This window comes from Aulonocara sp. 'chitande type north' Nkhata Bay, linkage group LG3, assembly GCF_057382095.1.
Source record: "Aulonocara sp. 'chitande type north' Nkhata Bay isolate Kocher_YH1m ecotype deep benthic linkage group LG3, A_spYH_male_GT1.1, whole genome shotgun sequence".
NCBI lineage: Eukaryota > Metazoa > Chordata > Actinopteri > Cichliformes > Cichlidae > Aulonocara > Aulonocara sp. 'chitande type north' Nkhata Bay.
Genome location: NC_141346.1, coordinates 51,641,428 through 51,660,492, shown reverse-complemented (window position 1 = coordinate 51,660,492; position 19,065 = coordinate 51,641,428). Strand labels below are relative to the sequence as shown.

Here is a 19,065-nt window from a genome sequence, read left to right as displayed (position 1 = left end):
ACTGACAGGCAAGTAAAAGCTATACAAGTGAGATGGGGGGGGTGGGGTTAAGGAAGGAGGAGGGTGGGGGAAGAAAGATGAGGATGGCCGTGGTTGTTGCTCCCAGAGGGGACGTTATGTTCGGTCCAAGTCTGGGGCTGTCAGGCCATCCTTCTCCCTTTCTCTCTCCCCAGCATCTTCCGATCTTTTCGTCTTCCTTCCTTTCAACAGTCAGCCCAGTTTGTTATTACTGGTGCTAAGATTCAGCCATTCCAGTCAATCAAACTGCCCCACCGGCCACTCTATTCTCAAGGAGTTTAAGGGGCTCTCGCCTTGAATACTGATTTTCATGAAAACCACCTAGCACGGAAGAAAATCCTGAAAATGTTACATCTGTATCAGCTTTTAATTCATCTTTCAATTCAATCTCTAAGCTTATTTCTAAGTCAGGATCTCATTTTTAAACAAAGCCCATTTCCTTTCTGCATATTTTTATGTAAATGCAAAAAAAAAAAAAAATACAATGTAGTGACTCACTCCCCTTCTCTCCTTCTCACCTCTATTATCATCTCACTTTATCCTCCCGAAACAAGAGGCTCATGTAGGGACAAAAGGACATTCGCTCCATCATTTAGCCTGTCGCTCCCACACTGCCTTGTTTATCTCGTGCACAACAACTTCCTGACCTATGCTTTAAGGTATTACAAGCGTGTTATTTTTTTTTTTTTACAACAGATTACTTTGCAGCAACGTGCACACGTCCCAGCCTTTTCTGCCTCGCTAACTGCTACAAGAAGCAAGGCTATGTTGTTTGGTGGTCTTTAAATATCTCTCAAGGCCGCCTATTCTTGGTGAGGCAGGTAAGTCAACACTCGAGAGAGAAAAATACTTCTTCAATTATTTCTATTTATTTTTCCTTTGAAGGTTCTTTCATTAATGCTGTGTGTGGTTGTCAGAGAATGTCTATACTGTTTAAACAAAACAAGCTGTGGAATTGGGTGTTCATTGTATAATGAAAAATATGTATTATTCATGATGTGTGTGTGTGTGTGTGTGTGTGTGTGTGTGTGTGTGTGTGTGTTTTTGATGTGTGTGTGTGTGAGTGTGTGTGTGTCACAGCACAGTGCCATCTAAAGCAATCAACCTCATGTACTGTATATAGACGTTTACTGTTTTCTAATGGCAAATATTGGTATTTGAGTCATTGCTGGCTAGCTCCTGTGCTTAGGAAGTGATGAGGGCTGAAAGTAACTTAAAAGCGCCACATTTCAGTGCACCCCTGTGCACTTTCAGGGCCTGTAACTGGGATATTTTCATAATATGAAAGCAAAACTCTGCATGGCTTCATTAGATGTTCTACAGCTATTGTACAAAACAAAGCAGATTTGGAGGGGCTCAGGTGGGAGGCCCTGACTGATTTCCATGAAATGAGTCATATTTCTTTTTGATTTTTAAAATAATACCCATTTCACAGGATAAACTGTCCACTCAGCTGGGATACTTCACTCAGTTCACTTTCTTTGAAGTGCTGTCTGTTCCACAGTGAGTGCGTTAGCAGTAATAGATGTCTTTAGGCAACTTCCCCCCCAAGCAGACAGAAAATTGAGCGATTTAGAAAGTGAAGCCATGTGCTGCTATGAACAGCAGCAAAACAGATTTTAGCCACCTGAGAAATACTGGTTTAAGTGCCTGCTAGAGTCAGAGCATTTTCAACACTTTGCCATCAGACAGGAAGAAGGCAAAGCCATGCGCTCCACTAGCTCCACTTCAAGCTTTTCATTTACTGTCCCCTTGATTGGTTAGTTCATCTATGATGCTGCTCCTTAACGAGTTATTCGCAGAAATCAACAAACTTGGTCGACTGCTGCATTTGTTCTACTTCAAAAAAAGTGTGGTTCTAATACTGGATCCTGGTTCCAAGCCACGTTGCGTTACAGAGCAGAGAAGGATAGCTCTGAAGCTTTGACCTTTCTGTTTGTGGAAAGGAGAAAAATTTGCTTAAGAGACTCAGTCGTTTTGTATCTACTTATTTCCTTGCTTCCTTTCTGTCACTGGCTCCTTTCTCTTTTGGCGTGCAAGATTAAACAACAAATTAAATGTAAAATATATGATTAAGTACACTGACTTAAACAAAATCTTTGTTTGAGGCTGTTTACACAGCTTGCAAGATAAACTGAGGTCATCACAAATATTTGAAGTATTTAAATGGTGTCATCATTAAATTAGATTAGGTGATTATATTAAATCCCAGTGATCCTCGTGGGGAAAATGAGCTGTGGCAGCAGAGGAGTGCTGAGTTTAAAAATGAGAACAGATCAGATGGAGAATACTGAGGAAAATTACAACAAAGGAGCAACAAATGGGAAGGATGCAACTGATGAATAAAGATAAATTACAGTTCTGGGGGAAGACCAAGGCAGAAAACAGAAAACTACTTTTCTCATTTCTCTGAGCCGTTGCCTAAAAAACCCAGAACGTGCTTCATTTCCATGTCTTTCAAACAACTGTTGGAATTATTTACCGTGCATGTTGCAGAGCACATGACATCTACCACAGAGGCCAATGAAAGATTAATGCTGAGTAGCCACTGCAGTGATGTCGTGTATGTGAGCTTTTCTTATTTTACAAAAGGGAGAAGGACGGGAACAACTTTACACCCCTTGGTTACAATCCCGCTGGAGAATACTTCAGTCAACACTAATATAACCAAAGTATAAATATATTGTATACACTTCTGTAAAGCATCTTGGTTGCCTAGTTGTGCAGTTGCTATTTTTCAACTGATTCTTCACATTAATGTAGTGCTTCCATCAACTGATCCTTTTTGCTTTTAGCCAGAAACTCATTCTGGACGATACAAATTGGTGTAAGCAGAACTCACAGCAGATGTTGTTGTAACCACAAACTGTACATAAAAGATGGACGTAGCAACCGTGCTCTCACTCAGTCGTTTCTGAACTCTAGTTTTTTGTTTTTATATTCAGTTAATGTGTTTTAGCTACAGTTTTCAGTTTGTAGGTTTTCCTTTCAGACACAGTTTATATTCATTTTTAATCCGTGTCTCTGTGTTTGATAAGATACAGGAACCAAAGCAAGTGGGTTTAGGCACAGAAACTGCTTTGTTGAGGTTCACATGTGCATATTGTGGTTTGGGGTTAAATGCACATATTAAAAACATGGTATGGATCCGTTCTGGCTGGACTCCAAATGTAAGTAGTTATCGTGAATTTCTGTGTATGTAGATGTCAACGCTTGCAGCTGATAGCAACAGATCCCACATTTATCACTGACTGATAGCATGTGATTGCAAACTTGACCTCATTGAATTGCACACTGATAGCAGAGTTACTGTCTAATTGCTGTATGGCTGTCAGTTGCCTTATGTTAAGCAGAGCTTCTATACTACTTACTATCAACTTACTACATTATGTTTTCTATATTGCCTTTTCTTAACTATTCATTAACTATTAGACACAGCCAGTTAAAATAACATTGGCTCATTTTTCATTGAACTTATTGTCTTTTAACTGAGACACCAATGTTTCATACCCAGTTATCAGATAACTCCAACTTCAGCTCCAAGGCAAATGTAAAACAAACCAACCACCAACAGGCATTACCTCCAAAAACAATGAAACTTTAAAGGATGCAGATAAATTAAACAACAACTGAGTATTTCTCCTTCTCCCACGTCGCACAGCAGTTTCCACTAGATGTTCATATTAAACTCTCTCTCTGAGACCACTTCCTAAAATTCCCCTATCTTTCAAGAAATTATGCAGGCTCCTAAAACACTAATGGTTGCATAACAGGATGTCAAGACTCCACTCTCCCTCTCTCCAGACCCCGAGGCCGGTGAGCACAAAACCTGCCTTGGGTCTTCTTCCCCATCTCTGTCTTTGGGGCTCACTTGTGCAGAACAATAGCAGAGCTGCTACTTAAGGTGAGGGAGAGCAAAAAAATAAAAAAAAATCCAACACCACTCCTTTGTCCTCCGTCTGTTCCCATCTCAGAGGGATTTTCTTAAACATTTTTTTTTCAACACTCTCTTTCCCTGTGGTTATTTCCCTTAGTGAAAATGGGTCACCTTTCTTTTTGTCAGGAGAATGCTTGGGTAAGTATAACCTCTGCATCTGTGTGTTTGGAGGTGTGTGTGTGTGTGTATTCAAGGTTTTTTATGATCGAGAAATGGTTCCAAGCCCTGGAAAAGTCATGCAAGGACCATTTTCTGGGTCTCATTAGGGGGGAAGGTATATTTCTTCAGGGACTTCCAGTGTAGCATGAAGATATCCAGTCTTTTATTTTTTTTGGTCCATTTGCTGGTTATTGTTTATCAAACAGGTTAATTCAGGTAAATTCTAAAAATAATAATAAAACAAAATTAATAAAGAAATAATGAAGTCAATTATCAGATAAACTGATTCATTTAGACAAACCCCTCATGTGTCCCCCACACTGCTAGCAACCAAAGTCTGTTTGACAACTGACTACAAGTGATCAAACCACCTGATTATAAGTAGTCTGTAAACAAATGTTATTACAGTTACTTATAATTATAAGTAACTTACAGTTACTTATAATTGCATCTTTCAGCTGGTCTCTATTATTATGAATAATGATATTAATGTAGCATTAGCTTGCAAAGTCACCTAGCAAAACAGCTAGCTTGGTTTAGCTTTAAGTAAATGCTAATGTGCTAGTTCCTCTGACACTTGAGGTAGTCTCCAAAGCGTTCAATTTCCATATTAAAATGTCCAAATTCAGCCAACGATATAATATGTTTGTAGTTGTTTTTGTTTTAATATTAAAGTGCTAAACCTAAAATAAACTAAGTTAAAGTAAGTGAACTGGACCTCTTCACCATATTTGTGGTGTTTGACAAGAGATATCTGGCAATGAATATCACCTGCTGCATGTTACAGCTCATCCAATAATTTTGTGGTCCTATTTTTTTTCTTCTAGTATTTATTGAGCTGTTACTAATTAGCAGGCATCCATCTGCGCATTGCACCCATACTGTCTGTGGACATGGCTCACTTACCAAGTTTGCTTGTGGTTGTGGACAAGTTCTCATCCACATATTGTCACTCCTGACACCAAAAAGACAACATGCTAATGTTGAAGCTTCAAAATGAGTCCAGCAATCAATAGATAGTATCAATGAGGCTACATTCAACTTATCTATACATGCAAACATGAGGTAACAAACCTATTAACTAACTTTACTTAATATTATGTAATTTCTAGGCCAGGATGACTGTAAAGTAAGAACTGTCTTATGCTCAGTGCAGCTTGTGTTTGACAAAGTGAGAAGCTGCTAGAATTAAGGACAAACTGCTGTTCACATACTGTATGTGTGGCAGCACAGGGGGATGATTTATGTGTGTGCGTTCTTTCCAGGCTTGTTTTTGCATTGTTGCTCCTGACAGAAACCCTTTACCTCCCCTCCTCATTTCTGGCAGTATGTGCGCAGGCAGCGTTGGATGGACTTTGAAGTGAGCGCACCGATGCACTTCAAACAAGATCTCACACACTTTGCCATTTTGCCAAGAGGACGAAAAAACAGCTGGAAAAAAAAAGAAAAGCTTTTCTCTGCATCCTGATAGAGTGCACTCGGATCACCTGTTATTCCAAATCTGTGGCTCTGCTGCTTCTGTCTTCACATCAATACGAAACCTCAGCGGGAGCGTCGTTTGTGCTTTTTCAAAAAATGGTGGCATACAAGTGCTGCTGTGACCGAGAGCAGGAAACTGTTTAATGTACAGATCTTTACAAGCGCTGCGCAGATTCAGACGTCTCCACCTCTGCCTCACTGACTGTGAGCAAAGCTGGTTATTTAGAAAAGTTGTGTGTATGGAGGGAGATTCATGTTTCACTGAAGTAATACACTGCTATCAGTCCACTATAATGGAAACTGGCACATAGATCAGCAGAACTGTGTTAATTATGCCTTAAAGAGTAGTCACCACATTCACATCTGGCAATCTGCAGACGCTAAAGAAAATATGTATTCCCCAAGTAGTTGGCAAGTGGTTGCTGGAAGACCAATTTTACCCGGTGACTGCCAGCGACCACTTGCAAATGGAGATTTTTCCCTAAAGCAGTCTCCAACCACTCTGTACTCCTGTGTGACTGAGGCCTAAGCTATCACATGTCACTCAGCAATTTAAGAAAAGCGATTGCAATTACAGATGACCTTGATAAGCCTGTAAACTTTGGGCATATATCTGTATTAGCTCTATCGGAGCAAACAAACATGGAATGACAGTGTGTTTGCTATTCATACCGAAGTGTAGAGGTAGCCCTCGCTGTTCATGGCAACGTAGAGCCCTGTCTTGGTGCTCTGGATGGCCACTATCCTGAGCCCCACAGGAATCAAGTTGAACTGCACTGCAAGACACAGAGAGGGAGGAGTGATGTTAGAGCAATCATTCTGTCTCTTAAACGTTCACAGTGCTTTCTCGTGGCATAAAAAGACAATTGCTTTCCAGCTGTCTCCTGTTTCACACTCCCTGTTGTACAGTTTATCTGTCAAAGGTGAGAAAAGCAAGTTTGTGAAAAAGGCAAAGAGAGAGGGCGGAAAGGATTTGGAGACAGAAATTTTGTGTTTACCTTTCTTGGGGTGAGAGTAAGAGTTCAATACGTTTATCGAGATACATTTGAGTGCCTTGTTTAGGACAGAGACCTGGCAAATTCCTTTGCTTTCTTTTATCTGTTCTTGAATACACCAGGTGTACATCAGAAAAACAGAACATTGCCCTACATGCCATAGGAATACTTTCATTTGCAATACACGAATCTATTATTGAACGTGGCAGTTACAATGAAGTAAATTCAGAAAAGAAAAAACATGCAGCTGTGAATTTTTTTTTTAATCAATGGGATTTCTGACAGTCATAATGATATTTTCACAGAGAACGTGTGCATGAACCCTGAACATTTTATTAGAAAAATCAGCATTAGCTCATTTTAATCAAAGCTCTGTAATCTTGCATCCCAAGGTGTGCCACACATTTTAAAGGCTGTATATAGCTTGAAAGTGAACCGGATTATTAAGTAATGCAGGTCATAGCTTAGGCTAAAAATGCGAGGAATGCAATCCCCCAAAAACTCATTAAGGGCATAAAGAATTTTCCATAGTTTGACATTTATAGTCTTTTAGTGAAGAGGTTAAGTGTGGTGGTGGTCGCCGGGCAGGCCTTTGGATTCTCCCTAAAATCTAGATTCATGCCACAGAGAGATAGAGACACAGCGAGAAGGAGAGAGAGAAGGTAGCTCAGCAGAGAGTTTTAAGAATAGCGTGCATTAGAAAGTGAATTCATTTTCTGCATCCCGACACACTAAACAGCACTTTGTAATATTTCAGGGAGAAGTAGTTTTACAAGGTTGGCTAATTTAAAGTGGAATAAGATATGGATATATGGTCTTTTTATGGCGTGGCTGAGAATGGTCCCTAGGGTGATGGGTGTGAGTTTTTTAAAGGATGGCAGGAGGGTTAAAGCCCCTGAAGCACATGGATTGAGCCAAAAAAAATACACATGAGTTTTGAAAGATCAAACAAAACAATATAACTATGAAAAACACTTAAGCTCATAAAATCTACCAGATAAGTGGTGACCCATCTAGGATTAGGAGAACGTTACACCCAAATGCTTCTGTAGATAAACTATATGAGACTTCATTCAAAATGTAGCAACTTCTACTTTCTAATATGTCTGATTTATCAGGTTTCTAAAATAAAACTAACCTTCTACAATAACCCTAACTCTGGATAGGTCAGTAGTGACCTGATGGCATTCATATATATATATATAAGGGTGGTATGGCTTACAAGGAGTCTCTCTTCCTTGACAGTCTGAAGTCATGTCACAGTAATGTGTAATGTGTGTCTTGTTTGAGTGTGGATAGAAATGTCACGTCTGTGTTCACACTGCTGGACAACAATGTCTTTCAGTTATTGAAATTCAACAATGTTTTTTAGTCAACAATGTCAGATACGACTACTCTGCTTCATTTCTGAGTTTTGCTAGAAAAAGAAATTACGCCACAGTAAAAATGACATTTTAATAGAACAGCTAGTAATATTACCATCACCCACCGACAGGAAACCAAAGGTTTTGTTGGTATAATCTACCAAATGGATACAGGTTGTATACATATTAACATCTCCTGTCTGCATCAATTACTGCTCACTCAGTTAAAGCCCATTTGGCCATAAGAGTGTTTAGGCTGGGATTACTGTCTGGAAGCAACAACTTCTGAAGGCTCCCTTTGAAATCTGTCAGAAATTATGCTAATTGTGAACTCTCTGTGTGTGTCTGTTTATGTGAGTGTCCTTGTGTCTTCTTTCCTTTTTCTGTTTCCATGTTCTCCTCCTTATGTTTAATTCCATGCCTCCCCTGCCTGTCATGTTTATCCCATGTTTCCGTCATATCATGCCTCTCCTCTCGCTCTCTCGTGCTGTCTCGAATCATTGCTCTCTCGCTCTCTCCCTATGTGTTGTCTCCGTTAACTGTTCCTGCGTCCCCTTCGTTATCTCCTCCCGTTGCCTCCTTAATCCATCTAGCTTCCCTGACTGTTCTTTCCTCTCAGCAAAAAATGTCATGTTGTGAGTTAGTCTACGTCTTAGTGTTTCCTGTTTTATTCTGACAGTCTTGCGTTCCATGTTCGGTGTGTTTAGTTTTGCTTCTGCTGTCTCGTTGTGTCTAATTTGCCTCATGCATGTGTTTCCTGTTCCCTCGTCATTCCTCTTGTATTTAAGCCCCCTGTTTCCGTCTGTCCAGTGTCGCTTTCTCCCTCATTCCCTGCTGTTGTTCTGCCTGCCTGCCTGCTTAGTTCATGTGTATCCCAGTTTTTGTTTGTTCTTTTGGAGTCCAGCAATAAAGCTGAATTTTGAGTCGAGTTCTGCCTGCCGCACACAACAAACACGACCTCAGACGTTGTATAAAGATTGGAGAAATAGTACAGAACATTTTAATAACTGGGTTTTAGAGACTGGACTCATGCACCTACCAGCGTATTGTGTCTCACTTTTCTAGTTCTTACGCTAAGGAGAGGTGCTCATATTTTGTGTTTTAGAGTATCAGCTTCTACTTGCTGTTGTCTTGTGAAGCATTCCACCATCACATAGTTACCAGCAACTACTCATTTCTTTACACAATGTCTGTTACAATCAAGTTGATTTTGACTTTGGCAAAATTCCCATACTGCCATTAGTCCTAAAGGCCAAAGCAGACAACACTGCTAAGCTTTTCGTTTAAACTCTGGTCGAGAATATAAAAACTGAAGCATAATTGGGATGCAGTATGTGTGAGTGATTTCGTCTTCTTTTGGCAAATTGCAAGAGTGCATTATAAAGTCAGAGCCCAGTTGTCAAAGTGACAGATTTCTTACACGGATGAAAAATGAAGTCTAAGGAGCATGTTTTAGATTCATGAAGCCATTAGCCACTAATAGACAAATCAATTTCAAATCAAAAGTTCTGCCAACATAATGGATGGAAGTTAAGTTATCAGATGGTGTCAGAAAGTCAATGCTGGCCGTGATTAAAAACTAACAACTTGTCAGTATTATTTCTGATGAAGATTAAGCTCTGACCTCTTAAGAGTTAAGATTTTCTTTCTAGTACGGCAACTTGGAAAACAAAACACATTCCTTCTTTTTCGAGCAGCATTTATGCTCTTTAACTTTTTGTTGAGGAAAACTTAAAAACTTAGATTATATTCCAACTTTCCACAGAACAGTCACTGTAACGTACAGTTTTTACCACCTGCACTGAATATAAAGACAGCCCACCCTACTCTTTCTCTCTCTCTCTCTCTCTCTTTCCTTTCTCCATCTTCAGCATGTTGCTTCTATTTGCTCAATCGATTCCTGCATTTCAAAGAGTTGGTTTCGCAAATGAACAAGGTGTCACCAATGAGCATGGCTGGGATGACAAATAGAGCTGGGCACATGCACACACATTGCCTCCAACCTTCTTGTCACCCTCCTACTCCTGCTTCTCACTTCCTAACAGTGCTAGGTGCACTGTTGTGGCGATAACTGCATGTTATCTATACACACAGGAAGAAAACCACCACAACACATGCAGGTGGACTACACTGTCCAAGATAATAAAGACAGAAATGAGCCGTAGTCCCTGCATGACAGTTTTACATTTTACAAACATAAAGATACAAAAACTTTATAGTTAGCATTTGTAGCTAGCACACAACCTACAGAAATAACTAGGTGTTCTGTAAAAATACAGGATATTTTGAAGGGTTATAGCTGTGACAATATAAAAGTCATCAGTCTATGTCAACAGCTACAGCATAAGAGTTTTTGGCTAACATTAGCCTGTTTTGTTGGATTTGGAGATTAACGTCATGTAGCTAAGCAGCAAAAGTGTGATAGAAGTGTCAGTTCACATTGCTGACAATATTTTTTGTTCTACATGCAGAACAGGAACAAAGATGCTGTTAGCATGAAGCTTGTATCTTTCTCTAGCAAGATATCATGTGTATAATTATTAAGTGTTCTTTGAGTAACATTCATGATCTATGTTTTAATGGTAGTCAGGTGGGAAAAAATTTAAAAGACAAAAATATTTAGAATATTTTATAAGTGATAAAATCGATATATGAGATTGCAATTTCTGCTCACTCCCAGAATTATGAATCTAAAAAGTCAGACATTACTTCCTGTTACTTCAAAAGCTGCCTCTATGAAACACGAGATATTCTTTGGTAGCAGTCCAGCGGCTGGTTTGCACTTGCCTTGTTTTTGCTGATTCTTTTAATACTTTGACATCCTGGGAATAAGACAGGCTCAAAATTGATAGTAGCCATTAAAAATAATATTCTGCCCTCAACAAAATAACAAAGACATTTGTGTGTGCATGTCCCTGATATCATTATAAGCTGTATTTGGACAACACCAGTAGAAGGTCAAAACAATCAGGCTTTAGCTTTTGCTTCATTCCTTCTCTCACTCTCTTTTTTCCTGCTTTCACACTTCAGATTGTTTATTTCCTTCTTATCCTCCATCAAAAAGAGCTTTGCTAATCGCATGTATAACATAACTGTTTGCATGGATAGCGGAGGCATCCCATTTCATCCCTCTTCCTCTCCGTCGTTACATTTGAGTCGCTTCTAGTAGAACAGAGGACACTGCTAGATTAATCAAAAGTCTTTTGGGGGAGGGGAAAGAAGAAGAGGGGAAGGGAAATGAAGGGGAGGCCGTTGCCAAATCAATCCCACAGTCAATTTGAGGCTTGAGATCATCTACACAATAAATAAACAAGGAGAAAGTAGAGATGGGAAGAGGAAAGGGAGGGGCGGCTCAGCACTGGGAAGCAGGACATAGAGTTAAGCTGTAAGGAGGGCCTCTGCAGGCCTGCACTCTGCGCTGCTGCTCTGCAGTGTTGCATTGTGCAGCACAGTTGGTCTCTACAGGAATGAGAAGAGGATTACAGTCATCTTTGAGAAGTCACACAGAGTTTAACTTATGGACAGCTGCGCTTCATTTAGTTTCCAGTCTCAGTGAAGCTGGTTGGATAAGAGCACTGTCACGAGATGCTGATGCATCTAAAACTGACTCATTCCAAGGTTATGTCTAAACTATTTCTTACTTATGTTGAACAGACTAAAGAATGCATAAACGGTAACAGGGCTTACAGAGAAGCTGAGCTACTGTGAACGAGTTATGTTCTTGCATTTGAGTTTCCTACACTATTAAGATTATAATGTTCCTGCACATGTTCCACTCATACCCTTCAGTTATGAGTTATGTCGATGGTCACTGAGTAAATCGAGGGAATTACAGATACAGTATAAGTTTTCGTCAGTGATGACACACAATGTGAGCTCAAATCATTCATGCATCTCAAATACTGTAAGTCGTCCAGACTGTTCCATAACTAGGCTAAAATCCTATAGGCTCATTCAAGCAAACATATAAATGAACTTGCTGTTAGCATGCAAGATAAAACTAGATTAAATGATTTGTCTTCAGCAGTAAGTAATTCTCAATATTTTCACCCATCTGTTGCTTTCTAACATTCCCCTTTTCACCTCACATCTGTCTTTACTATTTGCAGTTATTTAAAGTTCCCTGCTCCTTAAAAATGTGCCACACATAGATGTTTGACCTTCTCTGTGTCTATAGATATTGATTTTGTGACATCACCACTGGTTGAGAAGCCAGTCACGGCTCAGTATATGATTTGGATTGGTGTAATGTGGTATACATACGCTCAGATGCAACTTTTCGGTGATGTAGGTGACATCTAAAGTTCAGCAGTTAGAAGTTTTCACATGAATAGCTTTTGCATATGGTGCTAGATTTTCCAGAGGGCAGGCATTTTAAACTGAAGGAGGTTTTAAGTAGAATCATTCAATTTACCAGTGCTATAAGAGATAAGCGCAGATAAGTAACTAAATTAACCCAATTATCTTGGCTATACAATATTTTCTAAACAAAATACTCAGTTTTACTCTGATTTTAGATTATTGTAGCTTCTTTTCTTTACAGTGTTACCACTGTAGAGCAAGAGGATCACAGAGACACACTGCTGCCTGCCTATAGCTTTTGTCCATTTGCTATGCTACCTATTGTAATAGTCGGAATTGTGTGGTGTCTCCTTGGGAAAACTAGTTTAGTGTTTGGTGATGTCGCAGGTGTGCACCACTGCTAACTGTGGAGTGTGAGAGAAACGTTCTTGCACATGGACGCATGGACCTCATATTTTTAACTCCCTAACTCAAAGTAATGTTACGGGTTGTATGAATACTGCTCGCTTCATGTATGATAAGCCAGCAGCCGTTCAAACGGGCCTTGTAAGGCCGGTGGAGAGTGTGTTTATTAAAGGACAAGCAAAAGGACAAGCACGGTGGAATTCCCAGTACCAGTGTGGTCGTGAGGAGGAGTCACAGAGGAGCTGAAGGTTCTCCCCACTCACAACAAGTGAGAACCGGAATATAGCCTGGAATATTAATCCAGGTTCTATCTTGTTAAAACCGAGAGGTACAGCACAGAGCTACATAACCACTTGTGTTTACATTGACAGCTAAGAACCCACACTGAGCACAGGGGGAACATGCAAACTCGACATAAAAAGGACCCATGATGGTTTAATCCAAGAAGTAACCTCCTCAGCTGAAAGATGAAGCCAATGGTTACATGACAAGTCTGGAGTTCTTGGTTGGTTACACAATCGAGTCAGTTCCCAAAGGCTCTTATTTTAGGGATGAATCATCCCTAAAGTCTCTTTTTTTTCTCTCTTAAGATCATCCCCAGTCCTCTGATAAAGTTGAGGTCCAGGCCGCTGACAATTAGAAGCTCGTCAGATGGTAAAGCATTGCTGACCACGAATTTCAGTGCTTTTCTGTTTATAATTCTGTCAGTTTTAACAAGATCTCCAACACCACTGGCTGAGATGCAGCCTGAAACCATGACACAGCCTCCACTGTGCTTTACAGTGGCGGTGGCTCTAGACGCTGAATTCCTCCGTACCTACTGACGTGGATTTGAACCAGAAATTTCATTTTAATTTTATTATTGACCGTAATCCTTTAACGTAACAAGTTTTAAAGGTAACGATATCTAGCAGTGGTAACCTACCACATTACAACTGGATATGTTAACATGACTTTAAATAACGTGTATTTTTGCTCAGCGTTAACGTCAAGCTGTGAACTCTAACGTATTCGTGAATAATTCCTTATTATCTGGAATGATCAAAAGTTAAGCTGCACTGAAAGCTACTGGATGATAGTCATGATCTTATTTAATTTACAACATTGTTTAATAACATTGTACTTAAATAATCAAAATCCCAACATAGTCGCAAGAATATGAAATGGAGTCTTTTCCCGACAGCCCACTGCACTGGGATCATTAATGTGACACTTGAACTAATAAAGCTACAGAAAAGTGGATTTGCATTGGCAACAAATGAAATAGCCTCTTCGCACGTTGTCATTTGTGTTGGAAAGAAATGAGCTTTAATGGCTCAAGAGCAGATTAAATGAGTTGCAGCTGAGCTTCACGCCTGATTTCCCCAGTGGTCGATGGCTCTGATGACAAGACAACTACTTTCACAGTCCTGTTATTTAACTTCCACCTCTTCCCTCTAGACCTTCCTCTCCATAACTGATTTCTCTGTGCCTTTATCTGTCTTCCTTTCACTTCCATCCATCTCTCTCCTCTCTTTCCCTGGTGTTTTTTTTGTCTTTTCAGCCCTCTTTGTCATGAATTAACGTCCCTTTTTCTTATCTTATTGTTTTTTTTTACACATCTCTCCATTTTTCTTCCTTATTTGTTCCCTTTCAGTTCCCCTGTTGCCTCTTGTCATTCTCCCCATCCTGTGAAACCAATGCTCTCCCATTCATCTTTGTCCTATTTTACCCTGCAGCCTCATCTGTCTGGCTCTTCATCGCTCTCTCTTCTTCTCTCTGCCTCGTATCCTCACTTCTTCTTGTTTGGTATTCTTCATGCTCTTCTTCTCATCCTTGTGAGCCCGCTCTGCTACTCTTTCCACCTTTCTCCTCATCTGTCAGATGGAGCTTTGGCTTTCAATATTCACATATTCCAAGGAGGAAATCCTTGGATGCTTCAGCTCTCACACAGAGCTGAGCTTCCCTCATCTGCCTTTCAAGCTTTTTGCCTCCCTGCCCTCTGCGCAGGAGCGTTATCGAGCACTGGGGGAAAGTTAAAGAAAAAAAGAACAGACTTGTTCCAGAGTGCAAAGCGAGATAAGTAAAATTTCCTTCCAACTGTGGGAGATGGTAATTACAGTGGATAAAAGCCTGGGAATCAAGTTCCTCCTCATGGCTTCCCGATGTACACACTGAGAGTCAATAGCTTTCATCTATCTTTCTCTTGTGTCCATTTTTCTTCCATTTTCTCTGTGTCCATCAATCTGTCTCCTTCTGGGATTTTTGCTTTCTTCGTCCCCCGAAGGAAATCAAGATCAATCCCTCATGACCTATCCACAGAATTTATTCTCTCCCTTCTTTCTTTTAAGGTATTTTAAATCTTCCTTTGCTCTGTCACCTGTCTCAGATTTTTTTTACCAGTACTGACATCAGGTACATGTGACCTTTTGAAACACTTTCGAAATGGCCCGAGGCCATTTATAAGAACACAATGTAACTTAAATGTAGCCACAGTTGTTTGGCAGCAGTACAGTCAAACCACTCCAATTCCTGAAGAGGCACATTATTCAAGTTACAATTTTATCCATAACTTAAACACTGTTTACGTAGAAAGCAATTTGGTCATCACCCCTTGATTTGGATTTAGTCCTTAGCATCTTTGGACAAATTGGTAATCATCTGACATTTCCAGCACAGACACATGTCGGTTACCAGCATTCTTTGCTCCTTTGGTGGTACTTTCAGTTGGTCAGGAACAAATAAAACACTGGAAAAAGCCAAACAATAACATTTTTAAGTTATCTAAGTGAATTATATATCATGTTTAAACTGAGTAGCGAAAGACTGCAGGGGGCCTGAAAACTATGTGCCCGGGGTTCGGTGTTCTCGCTGGCTCTGGTGAACATTGACCTCCCGGTCAGCTATCTTAACAGACTTCTCCAAAAATGCCAGAGCACTTTTACAAATATGTGATGTTTTGATAAATCAAGCAGATATTTGAAGTTTACACAGCTACATTCTCACCTGAAAATAACTTAAGAGACCCAGAAAGAGTCAAATTAAAAATAAGTAGCTGCCACAATTGTTTGAAACTGGAACTGGCTGATTCGCGCTATGAATTCTGGGATAGCTATGATACCGGGGAATGCTTCTTCTTCTTTGGCGTTTAATGGCAGCTGGCATCCTTGTAGATGCATTGCTGCCATCTTCTGTTTCAGTCCATTATTACACTCTTAAATCTTACTACTTATTCCTGTGTCTTTCAGGATCTTACAGAGCTTCAAACGACGGTAACAGGGTTATTAATTAAGTCGTCGACAAAATCGTCGGCATAATCGTGACTACTCAACTAATTGTGGCAGCCCTACTAGACGTAGAATTATTTCCCATATCTTTACAACTTAGAAGAAAATTCTAATCATTACAGAAATAATTAAACTTTTTTTAATGGTCATCTCAACTAAATTCAGAGTCTCCATGAACTTTTCAAATGAATGGAAAGTTTAAAAACCCAAGAATCTGCGTTGCACTTAAACAAATGTTCAACCAACTATGAAGTGTAATTGATTTCTATTAAAGTGGCTAAAACATGTCAGAGCAACACACAGTACAGCAACTTCATTTCCATTGAAAAGATAAGTAAATCTTAAAGTTGCTCCTCTTCCCTCCCCTCTTTCCTCTCCCAGCTTTATTATATAACAGCCTGGAAGAGCCAAGAACAGGCAAGGAGAGAGGAGAGGAGGAGCAGAGGGGGGCAGCTCCTCTGACCTCCCACCAAAGGGGGGAGACACAGTGATTGAGGAGCCATCAGCTGTATGCCAGCTGCTCCTCGTGCTCCCCATCACTCCCTCCTGTCCCTCTGCCTTTTTCACCGTCATCCTCACGTCTCCCCCCCCTCCTTCCGTCTCACTTACTCTCTTTCTCTGCCAGCCCATCTTGTCTCACTGGCTCAGTTTGCTCTGGCCCGTCTTCCCATTCTCCACTCCTCTGTGATCCTCTTTGTTTCCACCAATCTCTCACTTGCAAAAATATAGTGTGCTTTGGTCACAGCTTCCTCTGTCACCTAGTTAAGAAATCCCTGAAGCCGCTTGCTTTAAAAAAGTGATAAAAGTATTCCAAGGCCATACAAAAGCCACTCTTGTCACTTTTTGTTCTATTACATCCCCTCAGGGCTTCTGTACCTCTTCCCAGCTTTTTCTTTCCCTCCATTTGGCTTTCCTTTCAGTGTCCTGCCTTCCTGACACATTTGGGTCCAGGAGAAACAGGAGGTTAAGGTAGCTGCTGTAAAGCCTGGTACCCCAGGTAGAGAGGTGACAAGAGGGAGCCAATGGACCGGGCTCCCTCCTGCCCCTTGGAGGTCGTTCACTGCAGCAGGTCACAGGCGAAAGTTTCATCCTGGAGATCAGCCGATGAGTATCACAGCTGGCTGCATGGGCCAGCGCCTCAGATATGAACTTCCCTGTTCCTCCCTTAATTATTTATCCCATTTGATGCTGATTTGGCCTTTTTTGGTGTTACACACTTTTGTGTTATACACTTCAGTGGGGTGCATAATCACTGCTGAAAATGAGGCTGATGAGTGGTAGAAGGTGGCTATTGTTACATATAAGGGTTGATCTGTTTCAGATATAAGAAAAAAATTACAAATACTTTAACTTCCAACAATTCACCCTAATCTTGCCCCTAAACCTGGGTTAAGGTTTGCTTTTGTCCCCATGATCAATAAGGATTTTTTTTCTTTAAATGTTAGGCAGTGATTAGTCTATTTCCAAAGTCCAAATACATTTACTTCTTAAGATAGATCACCTGTAACCTGTGTAGAGTTTGGGATAAGGGGTATCTGTTGATAGATGTAAAGTAAAAAGACTGGGAATAATACCTGTTTCTGTCCTCTTCCTCCTCCTGCTACGGGGGGATTGTCCTTTGTGTTTACTTCATGTTTTATTCTGAAAGTTAGTTCCTCATATGCTTTCCTAGTTTTCAGTTAGCTACTGGGAATTTTCCTAAACAAAAAAAAATATCAGCTGTTTTTAAAATGTATGTGTCAAGTTGGGACGCTGAGATTTATCTTACTCTTGCCACAGCCAGTGGTTCATGGAACTGACACTAAAGGATGCCTTCTGTGTATCTCTGTGATTCTGACAGCTTCTACCATCTATAGCATTTGATACCTCGGGAGTGAGAACAGGATCTGAGAAGGCCAAGCACACAGAAAGTCCCAGTGTCACAGCTAATTCATTTTTAGCAGCACCAAGAGAGAAAGTAACAATGGACAGACTGAACAGAGTTGGTAGAATCGAATGGCTTTTGGGCTCAGTGTGTAACTAAGCAGGTTACACTGCTGGGTTACTCTCTCCACAGGAGGAGAGAATAAGTTTCCGGGGCTCAACGTCAGTGAGGATCTGAGCTGGTCACAAAAGCAGTGAGACAATAACTCTTCCTTCTGCGGCTGCTGAGGAGGTTTGAGGAGATTCTATCAACGTGACTTCAAGAGTATTCTCTCTGGCTGTATCGTGATTCTGCATTGGATGGTCAGATCAGCCCAATGTATCACCAAAAAAAAAAGAAAGCAAAAAAAAAACAGGTGAATTCTATATGCAAGAGTGAAACTGAGTTAAAGCAAAAGGTGTCTGTTTGTCGGTCACATTGCATTTTATGGTCTGAATTTCCACACATTCTCATGCACACACACTCATACAGTTCATAAGAGTTGATGCTCACACAGCAATTTCTGCTCATTCAATGTTCTGTGCAGCCAGGTGGATGATTGTGTCTCTGATTGATACTCTATTTCACTGATGTCAATCTCTAGAAGACTGTTTGCTTGAATTAATAAATAATCTGTAAGTGCACAGTTTGGGTTTTGCAGAGTTTATCACATGCCGCCTTTGAAAATGTAACAGCTCAGGGAAGCCATGCACCAGATACTGGCATTGATGGAATTAGTGTTGTTATAAAAATTAACCCCTGCAAACAAGTTGCGGTCTGACCTCCGCCGACTGAAGTTTATTGCCACTGCACGCTAGGGGTGCTGTTACACAATGCTCGTCTTTACATCTGTCTGGGCATGAGCCCTGTTCGCCTTCAGATGTGCCCAGCGGTATTATGTGATCACTTCAGACAGAATGTTCAGCCGACATTTGCCTCAGCGTAGGTGTGCAGTTACATAAGAGGGAGAGGTGAGTGCAGATCTAATCACTTTATGGAGGTGTTTAACCAACCTCCTTGGGCTAGAGGATTCATAACCTCGGTGCCAAACCAGCTTTCAGGGATAACAGTCCCGGGGATTGTTATGTGAGAATCTGGAGAATCAGTCTTCTGGAGAGTTGTCTTGAAATATTTCACTCATTGTTTATTTCACTAAATAAACACTTTATGCGCTGCTATGTTTCCCATCAGCAAATATCATCCTGCCAAGTTACATAAGCTAGTCTCCAGGACAAAT

At 40.5% G+C, this 19,065-nt stretch overlaps 1 protein-coding gene across 1 annotated transcript in view; it reads right to left on the bottom strand.

Annotated features, from left to right (window-relative positions):
* Window positions 1-19,065, bottom strand: part of fgf11a (fibroblast growth factor 11a) — a 107,143-nt gene that overhangs the window by 29,347 nt on the left and 58,731 nt on the right. The window contains exon 3 of the mRNA XM_086285155.1: window positions 6,266-6,369. Coding sequence (XP_086141281.1) covers window positions 6,266-6,369 — 104 coding nt within the window. The remainder of the gene's footprint in view (window positions 1-6,265; window positions 6,370-19,065) is intronic.